The sequence below is a fragment of the Podarcis bocagei genome (assembly GCF_964188305.1).
Source record: "Podarcis bocagei genome assembly, chromosome: 12".
Taxonomy (NCBI): Eukaryota; Metazoa; Chordata; class Lepidosauria; order Squamata; family Lacertidae; genus Podarcis; species Podarcis bocagei.
Genome location: NC_138137.1, coordinates 58,570,050 through 58,595,768, shown reverse-complemented (window position 1 = coordinate 58,595,768; position 25,719 = coordinate 58,570,050). Strand labels below are relative to the sequence as shown.

The following is a 25,719-nucleotide window of genomic DNA, read 5'->3' as shown; positions in this document are numbered from 1 at the left end:
TCTCTTCTCATGAGGTGGCCAAAGTCTTGGAGCCTCAGCTTCAGGATCTGTCCTTCCTGTGAGGACTCAGGGCTGATTTCCCTAAGAATGGATGGGTTTGATCTTCTTGCAGTCCATGGGACTCTCAAGAGTCTCCTCCAGCACCAGAATTTGAAAGCATCCATTCTTCGGCCATCAGCCATCTTGATGGTCCAGCTCTCACTTCCATACATCACTACTGGGAAAACCAGAGCTTGAACTATACGGACCTTAACCAACACCTAATGTCCTACCTTATGTAATTTGACATCATGCTCCACCAAGACACATGGCATAGCGAACCTATAACGCTTAATGGCTATAGTTGCCTTTCTTTAATTTTTATAATGAATGATTTTAGAATGTTGTTTATGTTGTACTTTTGTACTGTTTTATTGTTGTTAGCCGCCCTGAGCCCGGCTTCGGCTGGGGAGGGCGGGATATAAATAAAATTTATTATTATTATTATTATTTGCTTGCCACCCCCTCCTCAAGGGGAGGAAGGCCCAGCGGGGGTCTAGCCTGTTTTATCTCCACGGTGCTAGACCACATTACAACAGCTTCAACCTCTTGCAACTCACTTGCAGTGGCCGTCCTACTCAAACTAAGGAGAGCCTCTTTATTGCTGGTCAACGTCTATATACCGCCATGCCAGAAAAAAGCTACCATTAAGGCCTCTTGAGCAGATTTAGACTCCTGTATAGAGTCTCTCGAATCCATCCATCTGGTTGTTCCGCTCTGCTCTCGAGAGTTGCTTTATAATGCAACACAGTGATCATACACTTTGGAACTCCCTGCCTGTTGACATCAGGCAGCAGGTGCCTTCCCTGTTTTCTCTTTTTGGCGCCTGCTGCAAAAGTTCTAGGGACGCGGGTGGGGCTGTGGGTTAAACCACAGAGCCTAGGACCTGCCGATCAGAAGGTCGGCGGTTTGAATCCCCGCGACGGGATGAGCTCCCGTTGCTCGGTCCCTGCTCCTGCCAACCTAGCAGTCCGAAATCACACCAGTGCAAGTAGATAAATAGGTACCGCTCCGGCGGGAAGGTAAACGGCATTTATCTACTTGCACTGGTGTGATTTCGGCATTTTCGTGCGCTGCTCTGGTTCGCCAAAAGCGGCTTAGTCTTGCTGGCCACATGACCTGGAAGCTGTACGCCGGCTCCCTCAGCCAATAAAGCGAGATGAACCCAGAGTCGGCCACGACTGGACCTAATGGTCAGGGGTCCCTTTACTTTTACCTTTACAAACATTCTTGCTTAGGCCAGCCTATTCTGATAGGTAGAATGCCGACATGTGTTTTAATCAAGTTTTTAGTTTATCTTTGATTCTAATAATGCTTCAAACAGTTTTTGTGTGTGTGTGCTGTTTTGAGGCAGGCGCCGGAAGGAACAATTTTTTTGTGTGTGCCTTTGTCCCTGGCCAAATTTGCCTCCTGACTTTCCTGGCATGTACTTAGCCCCAGCGCTCTCTCAGATGCTAACTAGCAGGTCGGACTCCTGCCGGGGCAAAGGCTTAAAAGCAGGACAAGGAAACCCTTGTGGAGAAACCCTAAATTTAACACATGAAAACATTTTTCTCGGCGGCTGCCTTTTAACTGTCGGAAGAGGGTGCAGAGAGTGGTGGAAGACAACTCTTAGCAGGGGAGCCTAGATCTGATTTATTGTTTGGACAGCTAAATAATCAAGAACATTTCCTTCCAAAACATCAGGGCCAAGTCCAGGAGGCTGGTATTAAAGGGAAAGAAATATTCTGCTGTCTGCCTGTTACATTCGGGGCCGGCCATGGTGGTGTTCACCATGCAAAGCATTAAACGAGTAATTTTTTCTGGGTTTGGATTTCAGAATGGATTTTTGCGTTTGGATTTCATTATTTTTCTTTGCTGGATTAATACCCCACCTTTTCCTCCAGGGAGCTCAAGGTGGCATGTTGTTGTTGTTGTTTAGTCGTTCAGTCGTGTCCGACTCTTTGTGACCCCCTGGACCAGAGCATTCCAGGCACTCCTGTCTTCCACTGCCTCCCGCAGTTTGGTCAAACTCATGCTGGTAGCTTCGAGAACACTGTCCCACCATCTCGTCCTCTGTCGTCCCCTTCTCCTTGTGCCCTCCATCTTTCCCAACATCAGGGTCTTTTCCAGCGAGTCTTCTCTTCTCATGAGGGGGCCAAAGTCTTGGAGCCTCAGCTTCAGGATCTGTCCTTCCAGTGAGCACTCAGGGCTGATTTCCTTCAGAATGGAGAGGTTGGATCTTCTTAGAATCATAGAATCATAGAGTTGGAAGAGACCACAAGGGCCATCGAGTCCAACCCCCTGCCAAGCAGGAAACACCATCAGAGCACTCCTGACCTATGGTTGTCAAGCCTCTGCTTAAAGACCTCCAAAGTAGGAGACTCCACCACACTCCTTGGCAGCAAATTCCACTGTCGAACAGCTCTTACTGTCAGGAAGTTCTTCCTAATGTTTAGCTGGAATCTTCTTTCTTGTAGTTTGGATCCATTGCTCCGTGTCCGCTTCTCTGGAGCAGCAGAAAACAACCTTTCTCCCTCCTCTATGTGACATCTTTTTATATATTTGAACATGGCTATCATATCACCCCTTAACCTCCTCTTCTCCAGGCTAAACATGCCAAGCTCCCTTAGCCGTTCCTCATAAGGCATCGTTTCCAGGCCTTTGACCATTTTGGTTGCCTTCCTCTGGACACGTTCCACTTTCTCAGTGTCCTTCTTGAACTGTGGTGCCCAGAACTGGACACAGTACTCCAGGTGAGGTCTGACCAGAGCAGAATACAGTGGCACTATTACTTCCCTTGATCTAGATGCTATACTCCTATTGATGAGGCCCAGAATTGCATTGGCTTTTTTAGCTGCCGCGTCACACTGTTGGCTCATGTCAAGTTTGTGGTCAACCAAGACTCCTAGATCCTTTTCACATGTACTGCTCTCAAGCCAGGTGTCACCCATCTTGTATTTGTGCCTCTCATTTTTTTTGCCCAAGTGCAATACTTTACATTTCTCCCTGTTAAAACTCATCTTGTTTGTTTTGGCCCAGTTCTCTAATCTGTCAAGGTCGTTTTGAAGTGTGATCCTGTCCTCTGGGGTGTTAGCCACCCCTCCCAGTTTGGTGTCATCTGCAAATTTGATCAAATTCTTGCAGTCCATGGGACTCTCAAGAGTCTCCTCCAGCACCGGAATTCAAAAGCATCCATTCTTCAGCGATCAGCAATTCCCTACCTTTTTTTCCAAGGAGGTCAAGGTGGCATTCACTCGGTTAATCCCCGACAACAACACTGTGAGGTAGGCTAGGCAGAAAGACTGTGACAGGCCCACAGTCACCAAGGGAGCTTCATGACCAGGTGGAGATTTGAACCCGGGTCTCCTAGGTCCTAGTCTGACAATCTACCCCCAGGCCCACATTGACTCCATTGGGCTTGTTTTTATGGAGGATCAGAAGGTCAGCGGTTCGAATCCCCGCGATTGGGTGAGCTCCCGTTGCTCGGTCCCAGCTCCTGCCAACCTAGCAGTTCAAAAGCATGTCAGAGTGCAAGTAGATAAATAGGTACCGCTCCGGCGGGAAGGTAAACGGCGTTTCTGTGCGCTGCTCTGGTTTCGCCAGAAGAGGCTTAGTCATGCTGGCCACATGACCCGGAAAAACTGTCTGCAGAAGCGGACAAACGCCAGCTCCCTCAGCCAGTAAAGCGAGATGAGCGCCGCAACCCCAGAGTCGTTCGCGACTGGACTTAATTGTCAGGGGTCCCTTTACCTTTACCCTTTAGCCTTCAGCACATGCAATGCATTTCAGTGGAGAACTTCAGAGGAAAACCAGTGGGCCAAGGCTTAATTCTCACCCGAAATATTGTCCATGTTCTGTCCCTTGTATTACTTCGTTGTGACATTTTTCTTCTGCCTTTCCACCCCTTAGATTTGTTTGTGCACAGCTGCCAAATCCGGTTCTGGAGAGCATCAGTGTGATTGACACTCCAGGGATCCTTTCCGGGGAGAAGCAGCGAATCAGCCGAGGTAAAGTGAAAGCAGCAGCTTCTGTGGATGTCATTGCTGGGGAGTAAAAGCTTAAGCACATTGCAGAGTTCCCAAGCGATACACCAGAGGCAATTGATAACTTCATTTATATATATATATATATATAGATTTTTATTGGTTTTACTGCATTTTTAAAACAATACAAACATATAAAAAGACATACAAACACGTATAATTTCATAACCTTATTTTCATAGACCTTGTTTCTCGGACTCCCCCATACCTCCCCTTTCTGCATCCCAATGTCCAAATTTTTTCAGCAACTTCTAAGGATTCTGTCAGGAATATGTCTTACTAATCTTTCCTTCAATCTATTCTTATATCGCTGTAGCCCTTTCATTCTCAAAGCCTTGACATTTTAGCATTCATCAAGTTTATAATAGTCCTTAAGATAAATTTTAAATTGATAACTTCATCCAGCAGAGCTCTACTGCTACTGAAGGGAAATCAGCACACAGTAGAACCTTGGTTTACGTTGCGAAAGCGGCAAACCCGGAAGTATTTTTCCGGATTTCGCTGCTCGCGCATGCGCAGAACAGGCACCTCCAGTTGCGGAAACCTCTGGATCAGACCAGAGCTCCGGAACGGATCCCGTCCGCAACCAGAGGTACCACTGTAATGGTCACAAAGCCAATACGTTCAGGATTGGCCCTGTCCATAAGAAATCCAGTTGCAGCAGACTTAACTTAAACTTACAATTACTCATAAGCCTAAACCCAGGGGTCAGCAAACTTTTTCAGCAGGGGGCCAGTCCACTGTCCCTCAGACCTTGTGGGGGGCCGGATTATATTTTGAAAAAAAATGAACAAATTCCTATGCCCCACAAATAACCCAGAGATGCATTTTAAATAAAAGCACACATTCTACTCATGTAAAAACACCAGGCAGGCCCCACAAATAACCCAGAGATGCTTTTTAAATAAAAGGGCACATTCTACTCAAGTAAGAACACGCCGATTCCTGGACCGTCTGTGGGCCGGATTTAGAAGGCAAAACCCAAGAAAGTAAAATCTCTCACTGCCTCCATTTCTTTCCCTTCTATTTGCCAGGAGGTGATGGGACCAGTGGCCATGATCTTCGTTTTTTTGATGTTGAGCTTCAGACCATATTTTGCGTTCTCCTCTTTCACCCTCAATAAAAGGTTCTTTAATTCCTCCTCACTTTCTGCCATCCAGGTTGTGTCATCTGCACACCTGAGGTTGTTGATATGTCTTCCGGCGATCTTCATTCCAGCTTGGGATTCATAAATAAAACCTTGCTCCGGGTTTAAAGTCATCCTTTGTGGCTCTTTGAACCCTTGGCTGAGCTAAGTTTCACTCCAATGCCACACTGAATAGCAGCTGCTGCCAGAGGTGCGCTCTTGGGTATTTAAAAGGAAAAAACGTTTTCTATAAATAGCTATCGTCCATGTTGGTTCGGCTATAAATAGGCTTCTCTCTCGGGGTCTATCGATAATTACCTCGGCCGCTGACACCCTTGATATTTCTTACTCTGTTGGCCTGAATTTCTCTTTCCAAATGTCCCTTTTCTGTGTTCATTAGTGAGCCAGGCCTGTGTGTGAAATGAGCCTTGACCCATTTTGCCGAGTCCTCCTGACCTTTCCAGTCGTCCTTGAAGGTGGGAGAGACCGGCAAAGTCTGGAAATTCATCAAGGCTCCTCTTTACGAAGGTTGCCTCTCCCTCCTTCAGCCTCTGAACCGCTAACGGACTCTGGAGCAAGAACATTTCTCCTTTTGTGGGACGCGGGGACTGTCTGGGAAAATCGTTTCGCCAACCCAGCTGTCTGTTTGGAGAAGGGCTCCCTGGGAGACCACTTGCTTTGCATGCAGAAGGCAGTAAATCACATAAAGTAAATTATTAGAAAAAAACCAACACAGGAGCGCCAGGCCTAATAAGCACAGCAAATCTTCTTCCGTAAGTCTTGCCCTTGGGGGGCAGTTGCAGAGACTGAAGATCTCTGTCTTCCCCCAGCTGCCTAAGTCCCCTTCTTTTTTTTTAAATAATGATTTTTATCAATTTTCAGTTACAATGATCCAATAAAAGCCACATTATCACAGTACCGACTTTGTTGTTGTTGTTTAGTCGTGTCCGACTCTTCGTGACCCCCTGGACCAGAGCACGCCAGGCCCTCCTGTCTTCCACTGCCTCCTGCAGTTTGGTCAAACTCATGCTGGTACCTTTGAGAACACCATCCCACCATCTCGTCCTCTGTCTTCCCCTTCTCCTTGTGCCCTCCCTCTTTCCCAACATCAGGGTCTTTTCCAGGGAGTCTTCTCTTCTCATGAGGTGGCCAAAGTATTGGAGCCTCAGTTTCAGGATCTGTCCTTCCAGTGAGCCCTCAGGGCTTGTTTCCTACAATACAATTAAAAGAGCCAGTTATTAAAAGTCCAAATTAGACTACTTTAGGTGACTTCCTGTGTGCTGGATTTCAGGGTGCCAAATTCTTATTTCTTTCTGCTTCCGTAATCTTGATTTATCCAATTACAACAGTTCTGATCTTGCTCCTTCGTTCAGCAGCCACTGGTTTCTTGACTTTCGTTCGTAATTTCACATTTAATGAATTTTATTTCAGCAAGGGGAGCTTGCATCCTATAAAATTTCATGTGTGAGGTGTTTATTTTCCATTTGTTTCTTCTTCCTGTCGTAATCCAGTCGAACCCAGCATCTCTGCTTCCACTTTTTCGTGCTCTCAAGGGCTGAAATTACGGCTGCATCACACATGCCATCCTTTGTCATTACGGCAACAGCAAATTCTGCTGTGCGGGCGTGGGGGGTGTGAGCACTCTGCACATGCTCAGGTGCTCACTCACTAAATGACTGTGTGGAGGAGATCTCGGGTGCAGCTAGCAGCAGAAAAGCTCAGTGCTGGCTGGGGGGGAATGATGGGAGCAGTAGTCGAAAAACACCTGGAGGGCACAAGGTTTGCAAAGGCATGAGTTAGTGAGTCTTAATGTTAGTATTGCTAGGGACGTGGGTGGCGCTGTGGTCTAAACCACAGAGCCTAGGACTTGCCGATCAGAAGGTCGGCGGTTCGAATCCCCGCGACAGGGTGAGCTCCCGTTGCTCCGCCCCAGCTCCTGCCAACCTAGCAGTTCGAAAGCACATCAAAGTGCAAGTAGATAAGTAGGTACCACTCCGGCGGGAAGGTAAATGGCGTTTCCGTGTGCTGCTCTGGTTCGCCAGAAGCGGCTTAGTCCTGCTGGCCACATGACCCAGAAGCTGTACGCCGGCTCCCTTGGCCAGTAAAGCGAGATGAGCGCCACAACCCCAGAGTCGTCCACGACTGGACCTAATGGTCAGGGGTCCCTTTACCTTTAATGTTAGTATTGTTCCTGCTCAGCAGCCTTTCTCAACCCAGATGTTGTTGGACTACAACTCCCATCACCCCTAGTTAGCAAGGCCCAGAGCTCAGGGATGATGGGAGTTGTAGTCCAACAACATCTGGGGGCCCACAGCTTGAGAACCGCTGCAATACACATTGTCCGTCTTCTTATGTAAACCGTTTAACTGGTCAGTTCTTGGAACCATTAAGAATGGGAGTGGTGCTTTTGCTAAGCGCTGACTTAGCCTTGCCAGAAAGCCTTCCCAAGAAGCCTGTTTGATCAGCGGCAGGTGCCAATACTGAGAGCACTTTTAGCAAGTTTGCCTTTTAAGCGTCGCTGTACGAAGAAATGAGAAAATCTGAAATTGTTGATGGACCCGGTATGGTTGCAAAACCAACAAATTATTGGGGGTCCAGACTGGAATATTTTGGAGAGAGAGAGAGAGAAACTAATTTCCCTTCCTTAATAAATCGTTCAGAATCCCAAAGCATAATCATTCCAGTTCTTTTCGGAATGGTTTTTACAGGGCCTCTTCCAACTCTACAGTTCTTATTATTCCATATGTATCCAGCTGCAGTGATTGAGCCAGAATGACCCCCTCCTGTGCAGCAACGTAGAGAGATCTGAATCTGGGTCGTACAACGAGCCCTTGAGTGAGACTTGAACCCGGGACATGCCCTGCGCTGCCTTGTCTTAATGCAAATGTTAGTTCTGGAAGCCTGACATGCAAGCCTCTCTTTTCCCTTTGGCTGAGAAAAGCAGGGCAGATGTAAGGCTGTGAAAAGCCGCTTGTGCAATTTTCCCTTGGGATTCGCCGCAGCCAGAGTATTCCCACTGTGTCCTTTTCTGCTGTTTCGCTTTCGAGAAATAAGAAGCAGCTCTCGCCCTGGAGCGGCAGTTCCTTTATAAGCAGGACACTCATAATTTTGCACCTTTATATACAGTGGTACCTTGGTTCTCAAACGCCTTGGTCCTCAAACAACTTGGAACCCAAACCTTGCAAACCCGGACATAAGTGTTCCAGTTTGCAAACTTTTTCGGAAGCCGAACATGCTCCGTTTTGAGTGTTAACACTTCCGATTTGAGTGCCACACGTTAGTTTTAAGTGTTACGCTGCGGCCTGTCCGTTTTTGGTATTTATTTTGCGTCTTTGTGGCCTTTTTTTTCCTTTTTCTTTTTGCGTGGAACCCAGTTCAGCTACTGATTGATTGTGTGACTGCAGTACATTGTTTGTTGCTTTCATTTTATGGAACAGTGGTCTCGTTAGATAGTAAAATTCATGTTAAATTGCTATTTTAGGGGTCGTTTTTAAAAGTTTGGAACGGATTAACCCATTTTGCATTGCTTTCTATTTGAGAGCGTGCTTTGGTTTTGGAACGGTAGTCTCGCAATCAGGGGAACCGGGTTCGTGTCTCCGCTCCTCCACATGCAGCTGCTGGGTGACCTTGGGCCAGTCACACTTCTCTGAAGTCTCTCAGCCCCACTCACCTCACAGAGTGTTTGTTGTGGGGGAGGAAGGGAAAGGAGAATGTGAGACTCCTGAAGGGGAGTGAAAGGCGGGATATCAAATCCAAACTCCTCTTCTTCTTCTTCCCTGTGGCCTGGGACCTCCAAGATGTTTTTGTTTGAAGATCATAAGGTCCTCTGTGGGACGTTAATTAAACATTAAAAGCTTCCCCAAACAGGGCTGCCATCAGATGCCTTCTAAAAATCTTGTAGTTTTTCTCTTTGACATCCGGTGGGAGGGCGTTCCACAGGGCGGGGCCACCACCAAGAAGGCCCTCTGTCTGGTTCTCTGTAGCTTTGCTTCTTGGAGCGAGGGAACCACCAGAAGGCCTTCAGAGCTGGACCTCAGCGTCCGGGCAGAACGATGGGGGTGGAGAAGCTCTTTCAGGCTGAGGCAGTTTAGGGCTTTAAAGGTCAGCACCAATACTTTGAATTGTGCTCGGAAACGTACTGGGAGCCACTGTAGGTCTTTCTAGTCCAACCCCCTGCAATGTAGGAATATGTAAGGTAAAGGTAAAGGGACCCCTGACCATTAGGTCCAGTTGTGGCCGACTCTGGGGTTGCGGCGCTCATCTCACTTTATTGGCCGAGGGAGCCGGCGTACAGCTTCCGGGTCATGTGGCCAGCATGACTAAGCCGCTTCTGGTGAACCAGAGCAGCGCACAGAAACGCCGTTTACCTTCCCGCCGGAGCGGTACCTATTTATCTACTTGCACTTTGACGTACTTTCAAACTGCTAGGTTGGCAGGAGCTGGGACCAAGCAACGGGAGCTCACCCCGTCGCGGGGATTCGAACCACCGACCTTCTGATCGGCAAGTCCTAGGCTCTGTGGTTTAACCCACAGCGCCACCCGTGTCCCCGCAGGAATATGTAGCTGCCCCTTATTACATGGATGGCCTTAGCGTTTTGAGCTCCACAACCGACGGAGCCATCCCTGGTGTTCTGACGGGACTCCCCTCTCTCCTGCCCCGACGTAGGCTACGACTTCGCCGCCGTCCTGGAGTGGTTTGCCGAGCGGGTGGACCGCATCATCCTCCTCTTCGACGCCCACAAGCTGGACATCTCGGACGAGTTCTCTGAGGTCATCAAAGCCCTGAAGAACCACGAGGACAAGATGAGGGTTGTGCTCAACAAGGCGGACCAGATTGAGACTCAACAGCTGATGAGGGTCTACGGGGCGCTCATGTGGTCGCTGGGGAAGATCGTCAACACGCCCGAGGTCATCAGGGTCTACATCGGCTCCTTCTGGTCTCACCCGCTCCTCATCCCCGATAACCGCAAGCTCTTCGAGGCAGAGGAACAGGACCTCTTCAGGGATATCCAAAGCTTGCCCCGAAACGCAGCCCTCCGGAAACTGAACGACCTCATTAAGCGGGCAAGGCTAGCCAAGGTGAATGTCTGTCTGTCTGTCTGTCTGTCTCTCTCCCCCCAGTGGCCTATTCCTTTCCTTTTTTAAAAAAAAATCAAAATTATAACGACATATTATCCAAAAACATTTCATTCTTGTTTTCCCCCCTCCTCATTTTTCCTCCCTCCCCCACCCTCCCCCACAAACCCACCCACCCCCCGACTTCCCTCAGTTCCAGTCTTTGGTTTCTCTAAGAATGCTGTATTCTGCATGTTACAAAGTTTTATAGATCATCAAACTATTTAGCTGATTATTATCAATAAAAGGTTTGTGAATGTTTATTCAAACTAGCCAAGGAGTCCAGTTCGCTTTGTTGTGTCTTCAGATCCTTTGTAAAGGGTTCCCATTCATCCTTAAAGTCACAGTTATCCTTGTCCCGTAGCTTATATGTCAGTTTTGCCAGTTCTGCATAGTCCATCAATTTTTCTTGCCACGATTCTTTAGTTGGGGTTTCTTCAGTCTTCTATCCTTGTGCTACCAGAACTCTCGCAGCCGTTGTCACATACATGAAGACGTTTTTCCATCCTGAAGGGATTTTCGGAAGCAGGTGCACAAGGAAAGCTTTTCTCTGCACACTTGGCCAGTCGCAGAGATTAGCCTAGCGTTCCTCAAACTTGGGTCCCCCGGCTGCTGCCGGACTACAACTCCCATCTTCCCTAGCTTCCAGGACCCAGTGGTCAGGGATGATGGGAGCTGTAGTCCGGCAGCAGCCGGGGGACCCACATTTGAGAAAGGCCTCCTCTAAGCACCACATCACGCTGGCTCTGGTTATACGGTAGAACCTCAGTTTTCGAACGTAATCCGTTCCGGAAGGCCATTCAGCTTCCGAAACGTTTGAAAACCGAGGCAGTCTGCAAATTTACAGACAAAATTGATAAAAATTCAGTGGTACCTCAGTGGAAGCCGTTCGACTTCCGAGGCGCGTTCAAAAACGGAAGCGTTTACTTCCGGGTTTTCGGCGTTCAAGTTCCAGAACATTCGTCAACGGAGACGTTTGAAAACCGAGGTACCGCTGTAATTTTGCAGTTACAGGCTGCTTTCTACCCCTTTTTTCCATTTGTCCTTGTCAGTAAACTCTGAGGATAGCTTGACCTAAGGGACTGTACTGCGCTCAAAGCACCCAAGAAATGTCACGACGGAAAAAGTATTTTGAAACGGAGTGTTTCAAGGCATCTGTTTCATCCTGCGTCCTGCTCAGAAACATGCAAAATAAAATAAAATTCAACTGTGTCTACCTGAGAACCAGTGTGACGTAGTGCAGCCTTCGCTAACCTGAGGGCTTCCAGATATTTTGGATCGCAGATCCCATCAATCCCATAAAAAGATGGTTTGGGGAAGATGCTCAACATACCTGAGATTATCAGGGACCCAGGTTTGAGGAAAAACTGGGCTAGAGAGCCAGACTTGGACCTGGGAGACGAGAGACAAATCCTGACTCGGCTGTGAAGCTCATTGGGTGAGCTGCTGTCTCTTAGCCTAATCCACCCATAGCTGTCAAGTGTCCCTTATTTGGCGGGACAGTCCCTCATCCCAGCGCCATGTCCCGCTGCTGTCCCTTATTGATGAGGCTTCATTTGGCTGCTGGCTGGGCTTTCTGCCTTTGGCTCGGAAGGGCTCAGAAGTCGAACATACCTGTGCCCGGAAAATCCCTTATTTTGGCTGCTGATCCCTTATTTTCGAGGCTGCTGGTCCCTTATTTTCAAATCTGTAAGTTGACAACTATGACTCTACCTCGCAGGGTCGTTGGGATTAAATGGGAAAGGAGGAATCACCTTGAGCTCTTTGCAGAAATAGAGGAGAATATTTGGGCAGGAGGGAGGGAGAATCAGATGGTGTTGTTGTCTAAAAAAACACAAAATATTTAGAAGAAGAACAGCTTTATTATTACGGCCACAGACCAGTTCCGGGTCACTTCATAAGACACAACAGGGATACATTGAATTGCAGTTGGGTATAACAGAGACAATTCAGATATAGCGGCAGTTTAAGAAAATATATTAAATCTTGGTCGCTAAAATATAACCTAAAATTATCATTTAGAACCTTAATCATTTTGGTAGCACAGCTTGTTCCCTACGTTTTATGGCAGTCGCAAAGTATTTACACCTCCCTTCTGTGATGTCCTTAGGTCCACGCCTACATCATCAGCTCCCTTAAGAAGGAAATGCCCTCGGTGTTTGGGAAAGACAACAAGAAGAAAGAGCTCGTGAACAATTTGGGCGAGATCTATGGGCGCATCGAGCGGGAGCATCAGATTTCGCCGGGAGACTTTCCCAATCTGAAGAAGATGCAGGTGAGTGCCAGGAAAAACAAAGCGCATCTGAGAACCGGGACAGAAAACTCCTCAGTTTCACTTGCACAGAGGGAGGTCTGAGGCAAAGATGAACTTTGCTGCCCACCTCGGCTAGAACATTCCAGTTTGGAAAGGATGCTATTGCCCAGAAGAGAAATCTCATTTTCAGTTCAGATTATTGTTCTGGGGTGGAAGGGGGGAAACACAGCCTGCCTTCTAAATTTCAGAGTCAGAGTACCGTATTTTTCGTCCCATAGGACGCACCTAGTTTTTTTTGGGGGGAAATAAATGGATTTCCCCCCCCCTTTATTCCCCCCCAAAAGCAGGTCGGGGAAACCGAACCAGGTCGAGGAACAGCGGGATGGCAGCGCTGCACCTCCCTGCTGTCCCCCGAGCTTGTGGGGCTGGCTGATGTCTGCCCGGCGCGAGGGGCGCTCTGCTTCAGGGTGCTCCGCGCGCCGGGCAGCAGGCTGCTATCCGCAGCGTGGGGAGCCCTGCGGGGAACTCCTGCAGGGCTCCCCATGCTGTGGATGTCTGTCCAGCGCGCGGGGCGCTCTGATTCAGGGCGCCCCGCCGGGCGGCAGGGAATTCCCGCAGGTCTGCCTAGGCTGCGGAGGTGTTCCCGAAGCGCCCGACGCTCCGGGAAGCAGGCTGCTATCCGCACCCTAGACATCCCTGCGGGACCTCCCGCAGGGCTGCCTAGGCTGCGGATGTCTTCCTGAAGCCTGGAGAGCGAGAGGGGTCAGTGCGCACCGACTCCTCTCGCTCTCCAAGCTTCAGCGAAAGCCTGCATTCGCCCCATAGGACGCACCCAGATTTCCCCTTCATTTCTGGAGGGGGAAAAGTGCGTCCTATAGGGCGAAAAATACGGTAATCATAGAATTGTAGAGTTCGAAATTGGGGACCCCTGAGGTCCTCTAGCCCAACCCCCTGCAATGCAGGAATCTCAGCTGAAGCGTCTGTGATAGATGGCCATCCCACCTCTGCTTTAAAATCTCCGAGGAAAGAGAGTCCATCGGAGGAAGTCCCATCCTACTGTCAAAACGGCGATTGCTGTCAAAAAGCTCTTCCTAACCTTGAGTTCGAATCGCCTTTCTTGTAATTTTAATCTGCTGTCGTAATCAGAATTATATTTCATACCCCACCCATCTGACTGGGTTTCCCCAGCGTTTCTGATCAGCTTCTGACATAATAAAAACACAGCAACATGTCAAAGGTTAAAAGCTTCCCGATACAGGGCTGCCTTCAGAAGTCTTCTAAAAGTTGTGTAGTTATTCACCTCCTTGACATCTGCTGGGAGAGCGTTCCACAGCGCAGGCGCCACCACTGAGAAGGCCCTGTAACTTAACTTATCGCAGGGAGGGAACCGCCAGAAGGCCCTCGGAGCTGGAACTCAGTGTCCGGGCCAAACGATGGGGGTGGAGATGCTCCTTCAGGTTTAATGGGCCAGAGCCATTTAGGGCGTTAAAAGTCAACTCCATCGACAGCCCTCCAGATATTTGAAGATGGCTATCCTATCACCTCCAAGTTTCCTCTTCCAGGCTAACTGTACCCAGCTCCCTCGACCATTCCTCATAAGGCCGTTGTTCTCAAAGGGTGTGGCACGCCACAGTGGTGTGGTCGGATGTGATGACAATTGTGGCAGGAAGATTCAAGGACAATAAAAGAAGCGTTAAAACGTTTCAGTGTAGTATAGTATCAAAATAATTTGGGGGGATATTCAACCAGAACTGGGACGCGGGTGGCGCTGTGGGTTAAACCACAGAGCCTAGGGCTTGCCGATCAGAAGGTCAGCAGTCCGAATCCCCACGACGGGGTGAGCTCCCGTTGCTCAGTCCCTGCTCCTGCCAACCTAGCAGTTTGAAAGCACCTCAAAGTGCAAGTAGATAAATAGGTACCACTCCAGCGGGAAGGTAAATGGCGTTTCCGTGCGCTGCTCTGGTTCTCCAGAAGCGGCTTAGTCATGCTGGCCACATGACCTGGAAGCTGTACACCGGCTCCTTCGGCCAGTAAAGGGAGATGAGCGCCACAACCCCAGAGTCAACCACGACTGGACCTAATGGTCAGGGGTCCCTTTACCTTTACAGCCAGAACTACTACCTAGACCTCTCTTCAAGAGCATTGGCCATTCTTCTGTGCTTCTCTGCAACATATTGCCGTGAAGAGGGATTTCCAACTCTGACAAATAGGAAAGATCAGAAAAGAGAAAGCCTTCTTTGTGCTGATGAGGGGATTGCAGTTAGTTTGTCTCAAGTCAGGCCTAATAGAAGTGAGATTACGCTGCAAAAGCCAGTTCACACTTCTCATTAAATCTTCCAGGTATGGATAGGTATATTTTCAAAACCAAGCACTGCTAGGAGTTGTTTCTCCCCCCAACCAAATGTATTTCTTGCCAATTTAAAAATCAGTGTGGCGAATTTTTATTCCGGAGGGAAAACGTTTGAGAGCTACTTCTCAGGAGGCTTGGTTGTAATAAATAATAACAATAAAATTTTATTTATATCCCGCCCTCCCCAGCCAAAGCGGCTAACGACAGTAAAAATAGCACAGTTTACATAAAATCACAGTCAATTAATTGAAATACCTTCTAAAATCGATTCAGAATCAAATTCATGGCAACCATTGGGCTAGAGTTCTGTGAGGATTACCAAAGACTGTGCCTTGACCAAAGGCCTGGTGGAACAGCTCTGTCTTGCAGGCCCTGCGGAAAGATGTCAAGTCCCTCAGGGCCCTAGTCTCTTGTGACAGAGCGTTCCACCAGATCGGGGCCACAACTGAAAAAGCCCTGGCTCTGGTTGAGGCCAGCCTAACCTCTCTGTGGCCCGGGACCTCCAAGATGTTTTTGTTTGAAGACCGTAAGGTCCTCCGTGGGACATACCAGGAGAGGCGGTCCTGTAGGTACGAGGGTCCTAGGCCGTATAGGGCTTTAAAGGTGAAAACCAGCACCTTGAACCTGATCCTGTACTCCACCTGGAGCCAGTGCAGCTGGTATAGCACCGGGTGAATGATCCTGCGGCGAGGACCCCGTAAGGAGTCTCACCGCAGCATTCTGCACCCGCTGGAGTTTCTGGGTCAGTCTCAAGGGCAGCCCCACGTAGAATGAGTTACAATAATCAAGTGTGGAGGTGAACGTCGCATGGATCACAGTGGCAAGGTCAGGGCGAGAGAGGTAAGGAGCCAACTGCTTAGCTTGGCGGAGATGAAAAAATGCCACCTTTGTTATAGCTGCAATCTGTGCCTCCATGGAAAGGGAGGTGTCGAAGATTACACCCAAACTCTTAACGGACGGTGCTGGCACTAATTGCGCCCCCGCAGGAGATGGCCCCCCAATCCCATATCATCCCAACCCAGCCAAAGGTGATTGCGATCCCCTGTCTTAACGCTGAATTGCCCGTTGCTCTGTCTTCCAGGAGCAGCTACAGGGCCAAGACTTCAGTAAGTTCCAGCCCTTGAAGAGCAAACTGCTGGATGCCGTTGAGGATATGCTTGCCAGCGATATTGCCCAGCTGATGGTGCTGGTGCGCCAGGAGGAGTCCCAGCGGCCCGTGCAGATGGTGAAAGGGGGAGCCTTCGAGGGCACCCTCCACGGCCCCTTTGGGCACGGCTACGGCGAGGGCGCCGGCGAAGGGATCGACGACGCCAACTGGGTGGTGGCCAGGGACAAGCCCATGTACGACGAGATCTTCTACACGCTTTCGCCGGTGGACGGGAAGATCACTGGCGCCAACGCCAAGAAGGAGATGGTGCGGTCCAAGCTGCCGAACACTGTCTTGGGCAAGATCTGGAAACTGTCCGACATTGACAAAGACGGGATGCTTGACGACGAGGAGTTTGCGTTGGCCAACCACCTCATCAAAGTCAAGTTGGAAGGCCACGAGTTGCCGAACGAGCTCCCGTCTCACCTCATCCCTCCGTCGAAGAGGAAACTGACAGAGTGAGAGGGTGGTGGGAAGGAATTGTGGGGTGCTGGGTGGGTGGGTGAATCAAATATACCTAATGGAGATGCGGAGCTGTCTTCCGGCTTCCAATAATGTCCAGGCGTGGTGAGGAACCTGGTGAAATATTTTGGAGCAGGCGTGAGGATCCTTTGACCTTCCAGATGTTGTCTGCAACCCCCTGGTTACGTGAAACATATTCAATAAACACACAAGACGTAACCGGCTGTACGTTTGAAAACATAATATATACCATATTTTTTGCTCTATAAGACTCACTTTTTCCCTCCTTAAAAAGTAAGGGGAAATGTATGTGCATCTTATGGAGCGAATGCAGGCTGCGCAGCTATCCCAGAAGCCAGAACAGCAAGAGGGATTGCTGCTTTCACTGCGCAGTGATCCCTCTTGCTGTTCTGGCTTCTGAAATTCAGAATATTTTTTTTCTTGTTTTCCCTCTCCAAAAACTAGGTGCGTCTTGTGGTCTGGTGCGTCTTATAGAGCGAAAAATGAGGTGTTCAATAAACATGCAATACATAACCGGCTGTACATTTGAAAAAATAATATATACTATTCATTGTATTGAACTGTAGATTTCAACAGAAATAGTTCATAAATTTCAACAAGAAAAAAGTAGAAGACCCAGTGGATCAGTTCATTCTCTTAATCAGTTTATGCATAAGGTCCATATATGTGAAAGTGTCTATTCCACCTGTCTGTTCATAGAGACCAACAGTCAACACGAAAGGTTGTTGCAGTTCCACAGAATCCTTTCACGGAGTCTAAGACAAGGATTTCTGGAATATTAGCCTTGTTTCGCCGTCCTGGGCTTCATCAGTAGTACAAACTCTAGGTAATGCAAATACATACAATAAAAACCGTCAAGAACCATTCATACCATATATGATATCACAGGACAGTGGATCTTAGAATCATAGAATCATAGAATCATAGAATCATAGAGTTGGAAGAGACCACAAGGGCCATCGAGTCCAACCCCCTGCCAAGCAGGAAACACCATCAGAGCACTCCTGACATATGGTTGTCAAGCCTCTGCTTAAAGACCTCCAAAGTAGGAGACTCCACCACACTCCTTGGCAGCAAATTCCACTGTCGAACAGCTCTTACTGTCAGGAAGTTCTTCCTAATGTTTAGGTGGAATCTTCTTTCTTGTAGTTTGGATCCATTGCTCCGTGTCCGCTTCTCTGGAGCAGCAGAAAAGAACCTTTCTCCCTCCTCTATGTGACATCCTTTTCTATATTTGAACATGGCTATCATATCACCCCTTAACCTCCTCTTCTCCAGGCTAAACATGCCCAGCTCCCTTAGCCGTTCCTCATAAGGCATCGTTTCCAGGCCTTTGACTATTTTGGTTGCCCTCCTCTGGACACGTTCCAGTTTGTCAGTGTCCTTCTTGAATTGTGGTGCCCAGAACTGGACACAGTACTCCAGGTGAGGTCTGACCAGAGCAGAATACAGTGGCACTATTACTTCCCTTGATCTAGATGCTATACTCCTATTGATGAGGCCCAGAATTGCATTGGCTTTTTTAGCTGCCGCGTCACACTGTTGGCTCATGTCAAGTTTGTGGTCAACCAAGACTCCTAGATCCTTTTCACATGTACTGCTCTCAAGCCAGGTGTCACCCATCTTATATTTGTGCCTCTCATTTTTTTTGCCCAAGTGCAATACTTTACATTTCTCCCTGTTAAAATTCATCTTGTTTGTTTTGGCCCAGTTTTCTAATCTGTCAAGGTCGTTTTGAAGTGTGATCCTGTCCTCTGGGGTGTTAGCCACCCCTCCCAGTTTGGTGTCATCTGCAAATTTGATCAGGATGCCCTTGAGTCCATCATCCAAGTCGTTGATAAAGATGTTGAATAAGACCGGGCCCAAGACAGAACCCTGTGGCACCCCACTAGTCACTCTTCTCCAGGATGACGAGGAACCATTGATGAGCACCCTTTGGGTTCGGTCAGTCAGCCAGTTACAAATCCACTGAGTGGTAGCATAGTCAAGACCGCATTTTACCAGCTTCTTTACAAGAATATCATGGGGCACCTTGTCAAATGCCTTGCTGAAATCAAGGTAGGCTATATCCACTGCGTTCCCTTCATCTACCAGGCTTGTAATTCTGTCAAAAAACGAGATCAGGTTAGTCTGACATGACTTATTTTTCAGAAATCCATGCTGACTATTGGTGATCACAGCATTCCTTTCTAGGTGCTCACAGACTGTTTGCTTAATGATCTGCTCCAGAATCTTCCCTGGTATTGATGTCAGACTGACTGGGCGGTAATTATTTGGGTCCTCTCTTTTCCCCTTTTTGAAAATAGGGACAACATTTGCCCTCCTCCAGTCTGCCGGGACTTCGCCTGTTCTCCAGGAATTCTCAAAGATGACTGCCAGTGGTTCTGAGATCACATCTGCCAGTTCCTTTAATACTCTTGGATGCAGTTCATCTGGCCCTGGAGACTTGAATACATCTAAACTAGCCAAGTATTCTTGTACTATCTCCTTAGTTATTCTGGGCTGTGTTTCCTTTGCTGAATCATTTGCTCCAAATTCTTCAGGTTGGGCATTGTTTTCTTTATCGGAGAAGACTGAGGCAAAGAAGGCATTGAGGAGTTCAGCCCTTTCTGTGTCCCCTGTTTGCATTTCACCATCTTCTCCTCTGAGTGACCCAACTGTTTCTTTGTTCTTCCTTTTGCTACGAACATACCCATAAAAGCCTTTTTTGTTGCTTTTAACCTCTCTAGCAAGCCTGAGTTCATTCTGTGCTTTAGCTTTTCTGACTTTGTGTCTACACGTGCTGGCTATTTGTTTGAATTCCTCTTTGGTGGTTTCCCCCCTTTTCCATTTTTTGTACACATCCTTTTTTAATCTTAACTCAGTTAAAAGTTCTTTAGATAGCCACCCTGGCTTCTTTAGGCACCTTCCATGTTTCCGTCTCATTGGTATTGCCTGACGTTGTGCTTTTACTATCTCCCTCTTAACAAACTCCCAGCCATCATGAACTCCCTTTCCTTTTAGTATTACTGTCCATGGGATCTCACCCAGCACTTCCCTAAGTTTTATGAAGTCGGCTTTCTTAAAGTCAAGAAATTGAGTCCTAGTATGCTTGGCTGCTCCTTTCCGCTGTATAGTAAACTTCAGAAGAGCATGATCACTCGTGCCTAATGATCCTTCCACTTCTACCCCACTAACCAGCTCATCAACATTGGTTAGGACCAGATCTAAAATGGCTGTTCCTCTTGTTGCTTCTCCCACCTTCTGGACAATGAAGTTGTCTGCAAGGCCAGTGAGGAATCTGTTTGACCTTATGCTCTTGGCTGAGTTTGACATCCAACAAATATCCGGGTAATAGAAGTCCCCCATTACTACTATCTCCCTTCCTTTTGCATGCTTGGCCATCTGTTCCAGGAAGGCATCATCTATGTCCTCCGTTTGGCTTGGGGATCTATAGTAAACTCCCACAATGAGGTCTCTGTTATTCTTCTCTCCCTTAATTTTGACCCAAATGCTCTCACTTTGGCTTTGAGGTTCTAAATCTTGAATCTCTTCACAGGTATACACATCCCTGACATACAACGCCACTCCTCCTCCTTTCTTGTCTGGTCTGTTTCTCCGAAATAGATTGTATCCCCCCATTATTACATTCCAATCGTGGGACTTATCCCACCAGGTTTCAGTGATGCCTATTATGTCATATTTAGTTTGCTGTACCAAGAGCTCAAGCTCATCTTGTTTATTTCCCATGCTTTGCGCATTAGTGTACAGACATTGAAGTCCATTAATCATTTCCCCATGTCTCTTATTTAAGGATTTTTTTCTCCCACCACTAGGTCTGCGTGCTGTTTGCTCCATTTGGTCTATGACATTTGGATGATCATCTTCATCAATTGATAGACTCCTACCTTCAGGAGCACTGTCTCCCTCCCCCACATTAGTCAGTTTAAAGCCCTCCTGATGAGGTTTCTGAGATTTTTGGCAAAAACATTTCTCCCAACCGTTGTGAGGTGCAGCCCATCGCTTGCCAGAAGTCCATCTTCAAGAAACTGCAGTCCGTGATCTAAGAATCCAAACCGTTCCCGTTTACACCATTTGCGAAGCCAGCTGTTCACTTCCACTATTTTTCCCTCTCTCCCTGGGCCACGTCTTTCAACTGGGAGGACAGATGAGATGACAATTTGTGCATTTAATTGCTTCAATTTCCTGCCCAGAGCCTCGTAGTCTCTTTTGATCTTCTGGAGGCTATTGCTTGCAGTGTCATTGGTTCCCACATGAACCAAGAGGAAGGGGTATTTGTCAGTGGGTTTTATGATTCCTTGCAGTCGTTCAGTTACATCTTGGATCTTAGCCCCGGGGAGACAGCACACTTCCCGAGACATCTTGTCAGGCCCACAGATCACTGCTTCTGTTCCCCTCAGTAGGGAATCCCCTATCACCACTACACGCCTCCTCTTAGGTTTGGTCGGGGTTCTTCCATGAGCTGTCCGTTCCAAGGTCGCCTGCACATTCCCTGAGGACTGACTTTGCTGCTCGTCTTCATATACCTGATCGACTGAAATGAGGGAGAGATCTTCAAATGGAGTCTGCTCTTCGTCTTCCATGCTAGGGGAGAGGACCTCAAAGCAATTGTGTATTTCTAAACAATCAGAATGAACCCTGGGCCTCCTACTTCTTTGAGTCACGTTTCTCCATATATCTGGCTCCTGTGTTGATGAACTAGCCTCCTTCTCAGGGGAGTCCCCTGTCTCCTCCTTGGTGGAGACAGTGTGCTCTGTTGCTTCCAAGAAGAGCTCCAGATCTCTAATTCTTTGGAGCGTAGCTACACGTTCCTCCAGTTGCTGGACTTTGTCTTTTAAGAGGGCAATCAACATGCAATTGCTGCAGGTAAAGCTGCCTGCAACCTTTGGCAAGATGGCAAACATTGCGCAGGAACCGCAGGCGACTGCAGCTGTTCCCTCCCCCTCCATCTTGAGAACGTCGTTGGGGGTGGCTACAGCAGTCCTCCATCATAAAAAGCGTGAAGACAGGACAAATAACTCCCCCCACAAAAAAAACCTAGGTCTCCCCCAAGAAACGTTTGAGACTAGCGCCCCTAAATCTAAAAGATGGATCAAACTGCGCGCGCCGCTAGGCGCGCGCCGCTGCCCTGCTACCTCTGATAAGCTCCTCCCACAGCTAATCACCTTCCTCAACAGAAACCCTGCCCCCTCTGACCTTTGCACAGGGAAAACAGCTAATCAGCCACAAGAAACACACACACACAAGAGAAAACCCTTTTTGCTCCTTCTTCAACTGCTTCCCTGCTACCTCTGATAAGCTCCTCCCACAGCTAATCACCTTCCTCAACAGAAACCCTGCCCCCTCTGACCTTTGCACAGGGAAAACAGCTAATCAGCCACAAAGAAACACAAACACACAAGAGAAAACCCTTTTTGCTCCTTCTTCAACTGCTTCCCTGCTACCTCTTATAGCATAGTAGTAGCTGCTGTAAACAGCAACTTTTACAGAGTAGAATTATATGCACAAGCGCAATACTGATTCAACAGGTGTTGGCAATCAACAGATCCAAAAATTTCTTTCTTAAAGTGACCCATATGGCACCGCAGAAGTAAAACAAACTTAATCCGTACTCAGATGTTATACATATAAACAGTAATGCACCTCATACAAAAATGTAATCAAATATCAGATCTAAAGTACTATGTTATAAGATCCACTGTCCTGTGATATCCTATGTGGTATGTACGGTTGTTGACGGTTTTTATATTATTTTTGCTGTAAAAAAGTGTGAGATTACGATATTGTATTTATTTGCATTACCTAGAGTTTGTACTACTGATGAAGCTTCTACCTTTTTCGTTGAACTTTACGAGCAACTTCTGTTGAAATCTACAATTCAATACAATGAATAGTATATACCGTATTTTTTGCTCTATAAGACTCACTTTTTCCCTCCTAAAAAGTAAGGGGAAATGTGTGTGCATCTTATGGAGCGAATGCAGGCTGCGCAGCTATCACAGAAGCCAGAACAGCAAGAGGGATTGCTGCTTTCACTGCACAGCGATCCCTCTTGCTGTTCTGGCTTCTGAGATTCAGAATATTTTTTTTCTTGTTTTCCCCCTCCAAAAACTAGCTGCGTCTTGGGGTCTGGTGCGTCTTATAGAGCGAAAAATACGGTATTATTATTTTTCCAATGTACAGCCGGTTACGTCTTGTGTGTTTATTGAACTACAACCCCCAGCAGCAAACATGGCCAGCGGCCAGGGATGGTGGGAGTTGCAGTTAGAATCGTAGAATTGTGGAGTTGGAAGAGGAATCGTAGCTAAAGCATTCCTGACCGTCCAAACTCTGTTTCAGAGCCTCCAGTGAAGGACAGCCCAACACCTTCTGAGGGAGTCCATTCCACTATAGAACAGCTCTCACTTTCGGAAAGGTCTTCCTGATATTTAGTTGGAATCTCCTTGTAATTTGAATCCATTGTTTCGGGTCCTTATCTCAGGAGCAGCAGAAAACAAGCATGCCCCCTCTTCCATGGGACAACCCTTGAGATATTTGAAGATGGCTCTCATATCTCCTCTTTTCCAGGCTAAACGTACCCAGCTCCTTCAACTGTTCCTCATCAGGCATGGCTTCCAGTCCCTTGATTATCCTCTCCACATACTCCAGCTCAGGGGTCGGCAAACTGTAAGGCCCAGGCCCAGTTGTCTTCAGGATCCGGCCCGCGAACAGTCCATAGATCGGCGTAGGGATTCTGTTCGTTCAGGCTGTGCCACCCCCCCCTGCGCCATTCCATTCCCCCCCCTCACACACACCGCTCCTCCTCCTCCCTCCCTCCCTCCCGATTTCTCCCTGCCCTGCCTAGAGGAGGAAGGGGGCTGGCTGAGCGCCATTTTAAGCAGCCCCTCTCCGGAGCCAGACCTTTTGCGCCGCTCCTCATCCCTCTGCTGCCACCGCCCTGGTGCTCCTGTCGGCCAGAGAGCAGAGCGGACGAGCTCACTCTACCTACTCACGAGAAGCAGTGGCAGCGGCAGCTCCTGGGAGGTAAGCGGAGCGGCTGGGGCTGGAGGTGGGGGGTGAGGAGGAGGACTGTTTGCTCCCCTCGCCTCTTCTTCCAGCTCCCCCTACCAGTGACGCTTCTCTTTTCTTTTTCCAATTTTTTTTATTGGTTTTCCAAAACATTCAAACAAACAAACAAACATACATCTTAATTGTACTTAATCCAATCTTAGTAACATTGTTAAGTGACTTCCTCAAATCCCCCTGGCTGAATTTCAGCATATATCATTGTAACAGCTTTCCAAAAACCAATTTTCTCATAAAATTAACTTAATCGCTTAACATCTTTCTTTCTTTTCATTTTAACTTTAAACATGTTATTCTCTAACAATGCATATTTAAATCCGAAGCCTATCTGAGATTTGCAATTTTTTTCCAATTAAGTTCTCTTAACATATTTAACTAAATAGTCTTTGAATTTCATCCATTCCTCCTGGTAGTCCTCCTCCTTCTGGTCACGGACTCTTCCGGTCAGGTCGGCTAGCTCCGAAAAGCCTATCATCATCATCTGCCATTCCTCCACTGTTGGGACTTCTTGTGTTTTCCAGTTCTTAGCTAACAAAATTCTAGCAGCAGTTGTGACATACAAAAACAGTCTAACATCTTTCTTGGGCACTTCCAAACCTGTTATTCCAAGAAGAATGGACTCTGGCAGTGATGCTTCTCCGGCCAGCCACAAGGTCTGAGGGACAGTGGACCGGCCTGTGGCTAAAATTTTTTGCTGACCCCTGCCCCAGCTTGTCAGTATCCTTCTTAAACTCTGGCGCCCAGGACTGGACACTGGACTCGGATGCAGGAACATCTGGAGGGCCAAAGGTTTCCCATGCCTGCCGTAAAACGTTCAGTACTCCGATCTCACCCCAGTATGCAATTAACTCTTCCCTGGTGACCTCCTTGCTTCCTGACAATAATGTCTTAATAAGAACAAAGTGGTGTGAATGATTGAACCCTTAATAGGCTGTGATTGGGGTTGAGCTTCTGTCATTATTCATTGTCGGATGTTCCTCTTGAGTTTGGCCCTAATGCTTTCGAGTAAAGCATCAGAATCTCCTGCGGGTCCCAATCCAAGGCCCTTTCGGTGCTTCCAAAGGTGGCTTCTCACGTGCAATTGCCCGTCTTATAGGCAGATTGAAAACCTGCCACGTTTTCCCATTTTTCGTCTGGTTTTTCCACCCCTTCCCACAAAAATCCATTAAGAGCAGAATAGCAATGCAATCTCCTTTGCAGGGGGTGGGGGTCTTGCTCAGGGGGGTGAGGAGTTGCCCCCGGAGGTGGGTGACATGTTGGATAGCCCGCCCCCTTTTTCTATTGGTCCGTTGTGCATTTCCTGTTCCAGAGCCATTTCCTGTCTTTCTCCGAAACTCTTGTCCCCTCCATTAACCGCTTCCTGAACTGAAGATTCTTCCACCTTCAGTTTAGCTATTAATTAGTAGGCTGCATTGACAGTGGCAGGGCTTACTTCCGAGTAAGCACTGTAAAGTTACAGTCCTCTAAACCTGTGCTGTAGGCACTCCTTAAATATATATATTTTGCAATTGCACTATGGAAAATCAATGCAGCTCAGAAGCAATGAAGATCAAGCTGGTACATTTCCTAGCTGGGCTGTGAAACTTACCAGGCTGAATTCTGGAACTGGCTGGGTTGGGTTGTCTGATGAGATCTACTTGTGAAATTGAGAGCTGGGCATTCTCTGGCGAAATCCTTGCAACCTGCATCTCAGTCGTTCACGCAGAAATCAGTTTAGATGCAGTTTGCTTACCCTGTAATATGTGAGACGTAACCAGCTGTGTTCTTAGATAAATAAGATATACCGTATTTTTTGCTCTATAAGACTCACTTTTTTCCCTCCTAAAAAGTAAGGGGAAATGTGTGTGCGTCTTATGGAGCGAATGCAGGCTGCGCAGCTATCCCAGAAGCCAGAACAGCAAGAGGAATTGCTGCTTTCACTGCGCAGTGATCCCTCTTGCTGTTCTGGCTTCTGAGATTCAGAATATTTTTTTTCTTGTTTTCCTCCTCCAAAAACTAGGTGCGTCTTTTGGTCTGGTGCGTCTTATAGAGCAAAAAATACGGTACTATTCATAGTATCAAATTGTAAATTTCAACAGAAGTAACTCATAAAGTTCAACAAACGAACAAAGCAGA

General features: G+C 47.7%; 2 protein-coding genes across 4 annotated transcripts in view; one reads left to right on the top strand and one right to left on the bottom strand.

The window, feature by feature from the left end:
* The window catches only part of LOC308569610 (EH domain-containing protein 3), a 40,750-nt gene extending 23,315 nt beyond the window's left edge, over window positions 1-17,435 (top strand). Inside the window, exons 3-6 of the mRNA XM_081163744.1 lie at window positions 3,931-4,028; window positions 9,857-10,269; window positions 12,416-12,580; window positions 15,991-17,435. Coding sequence (XP_081019870.1) covers window positions 3,931-4,028; window positions 9,857-10,269; window positions 12,416-12,580; window positions 15,991-16,518 — 1,204 coding nt within the window. The 3' untranslated portion in view covers window positions 16,519-17,435. The remainder of the gene's footprint in view (window positions 1-3,930; window positions 4,029-9,856; window positions 10,270-12,415; window positions 12,581-15,990) is intronic.
* LOC308569721 (uncharacterized protein) overlaps window positions 1-25,719 on the bottom strand; it is a 198,718-nt gene that overhangs the window by 104,147 nt on the left and 68,852 nt on the right. The gene's annotated exons all lie outside the window — the stretch shown is intronic.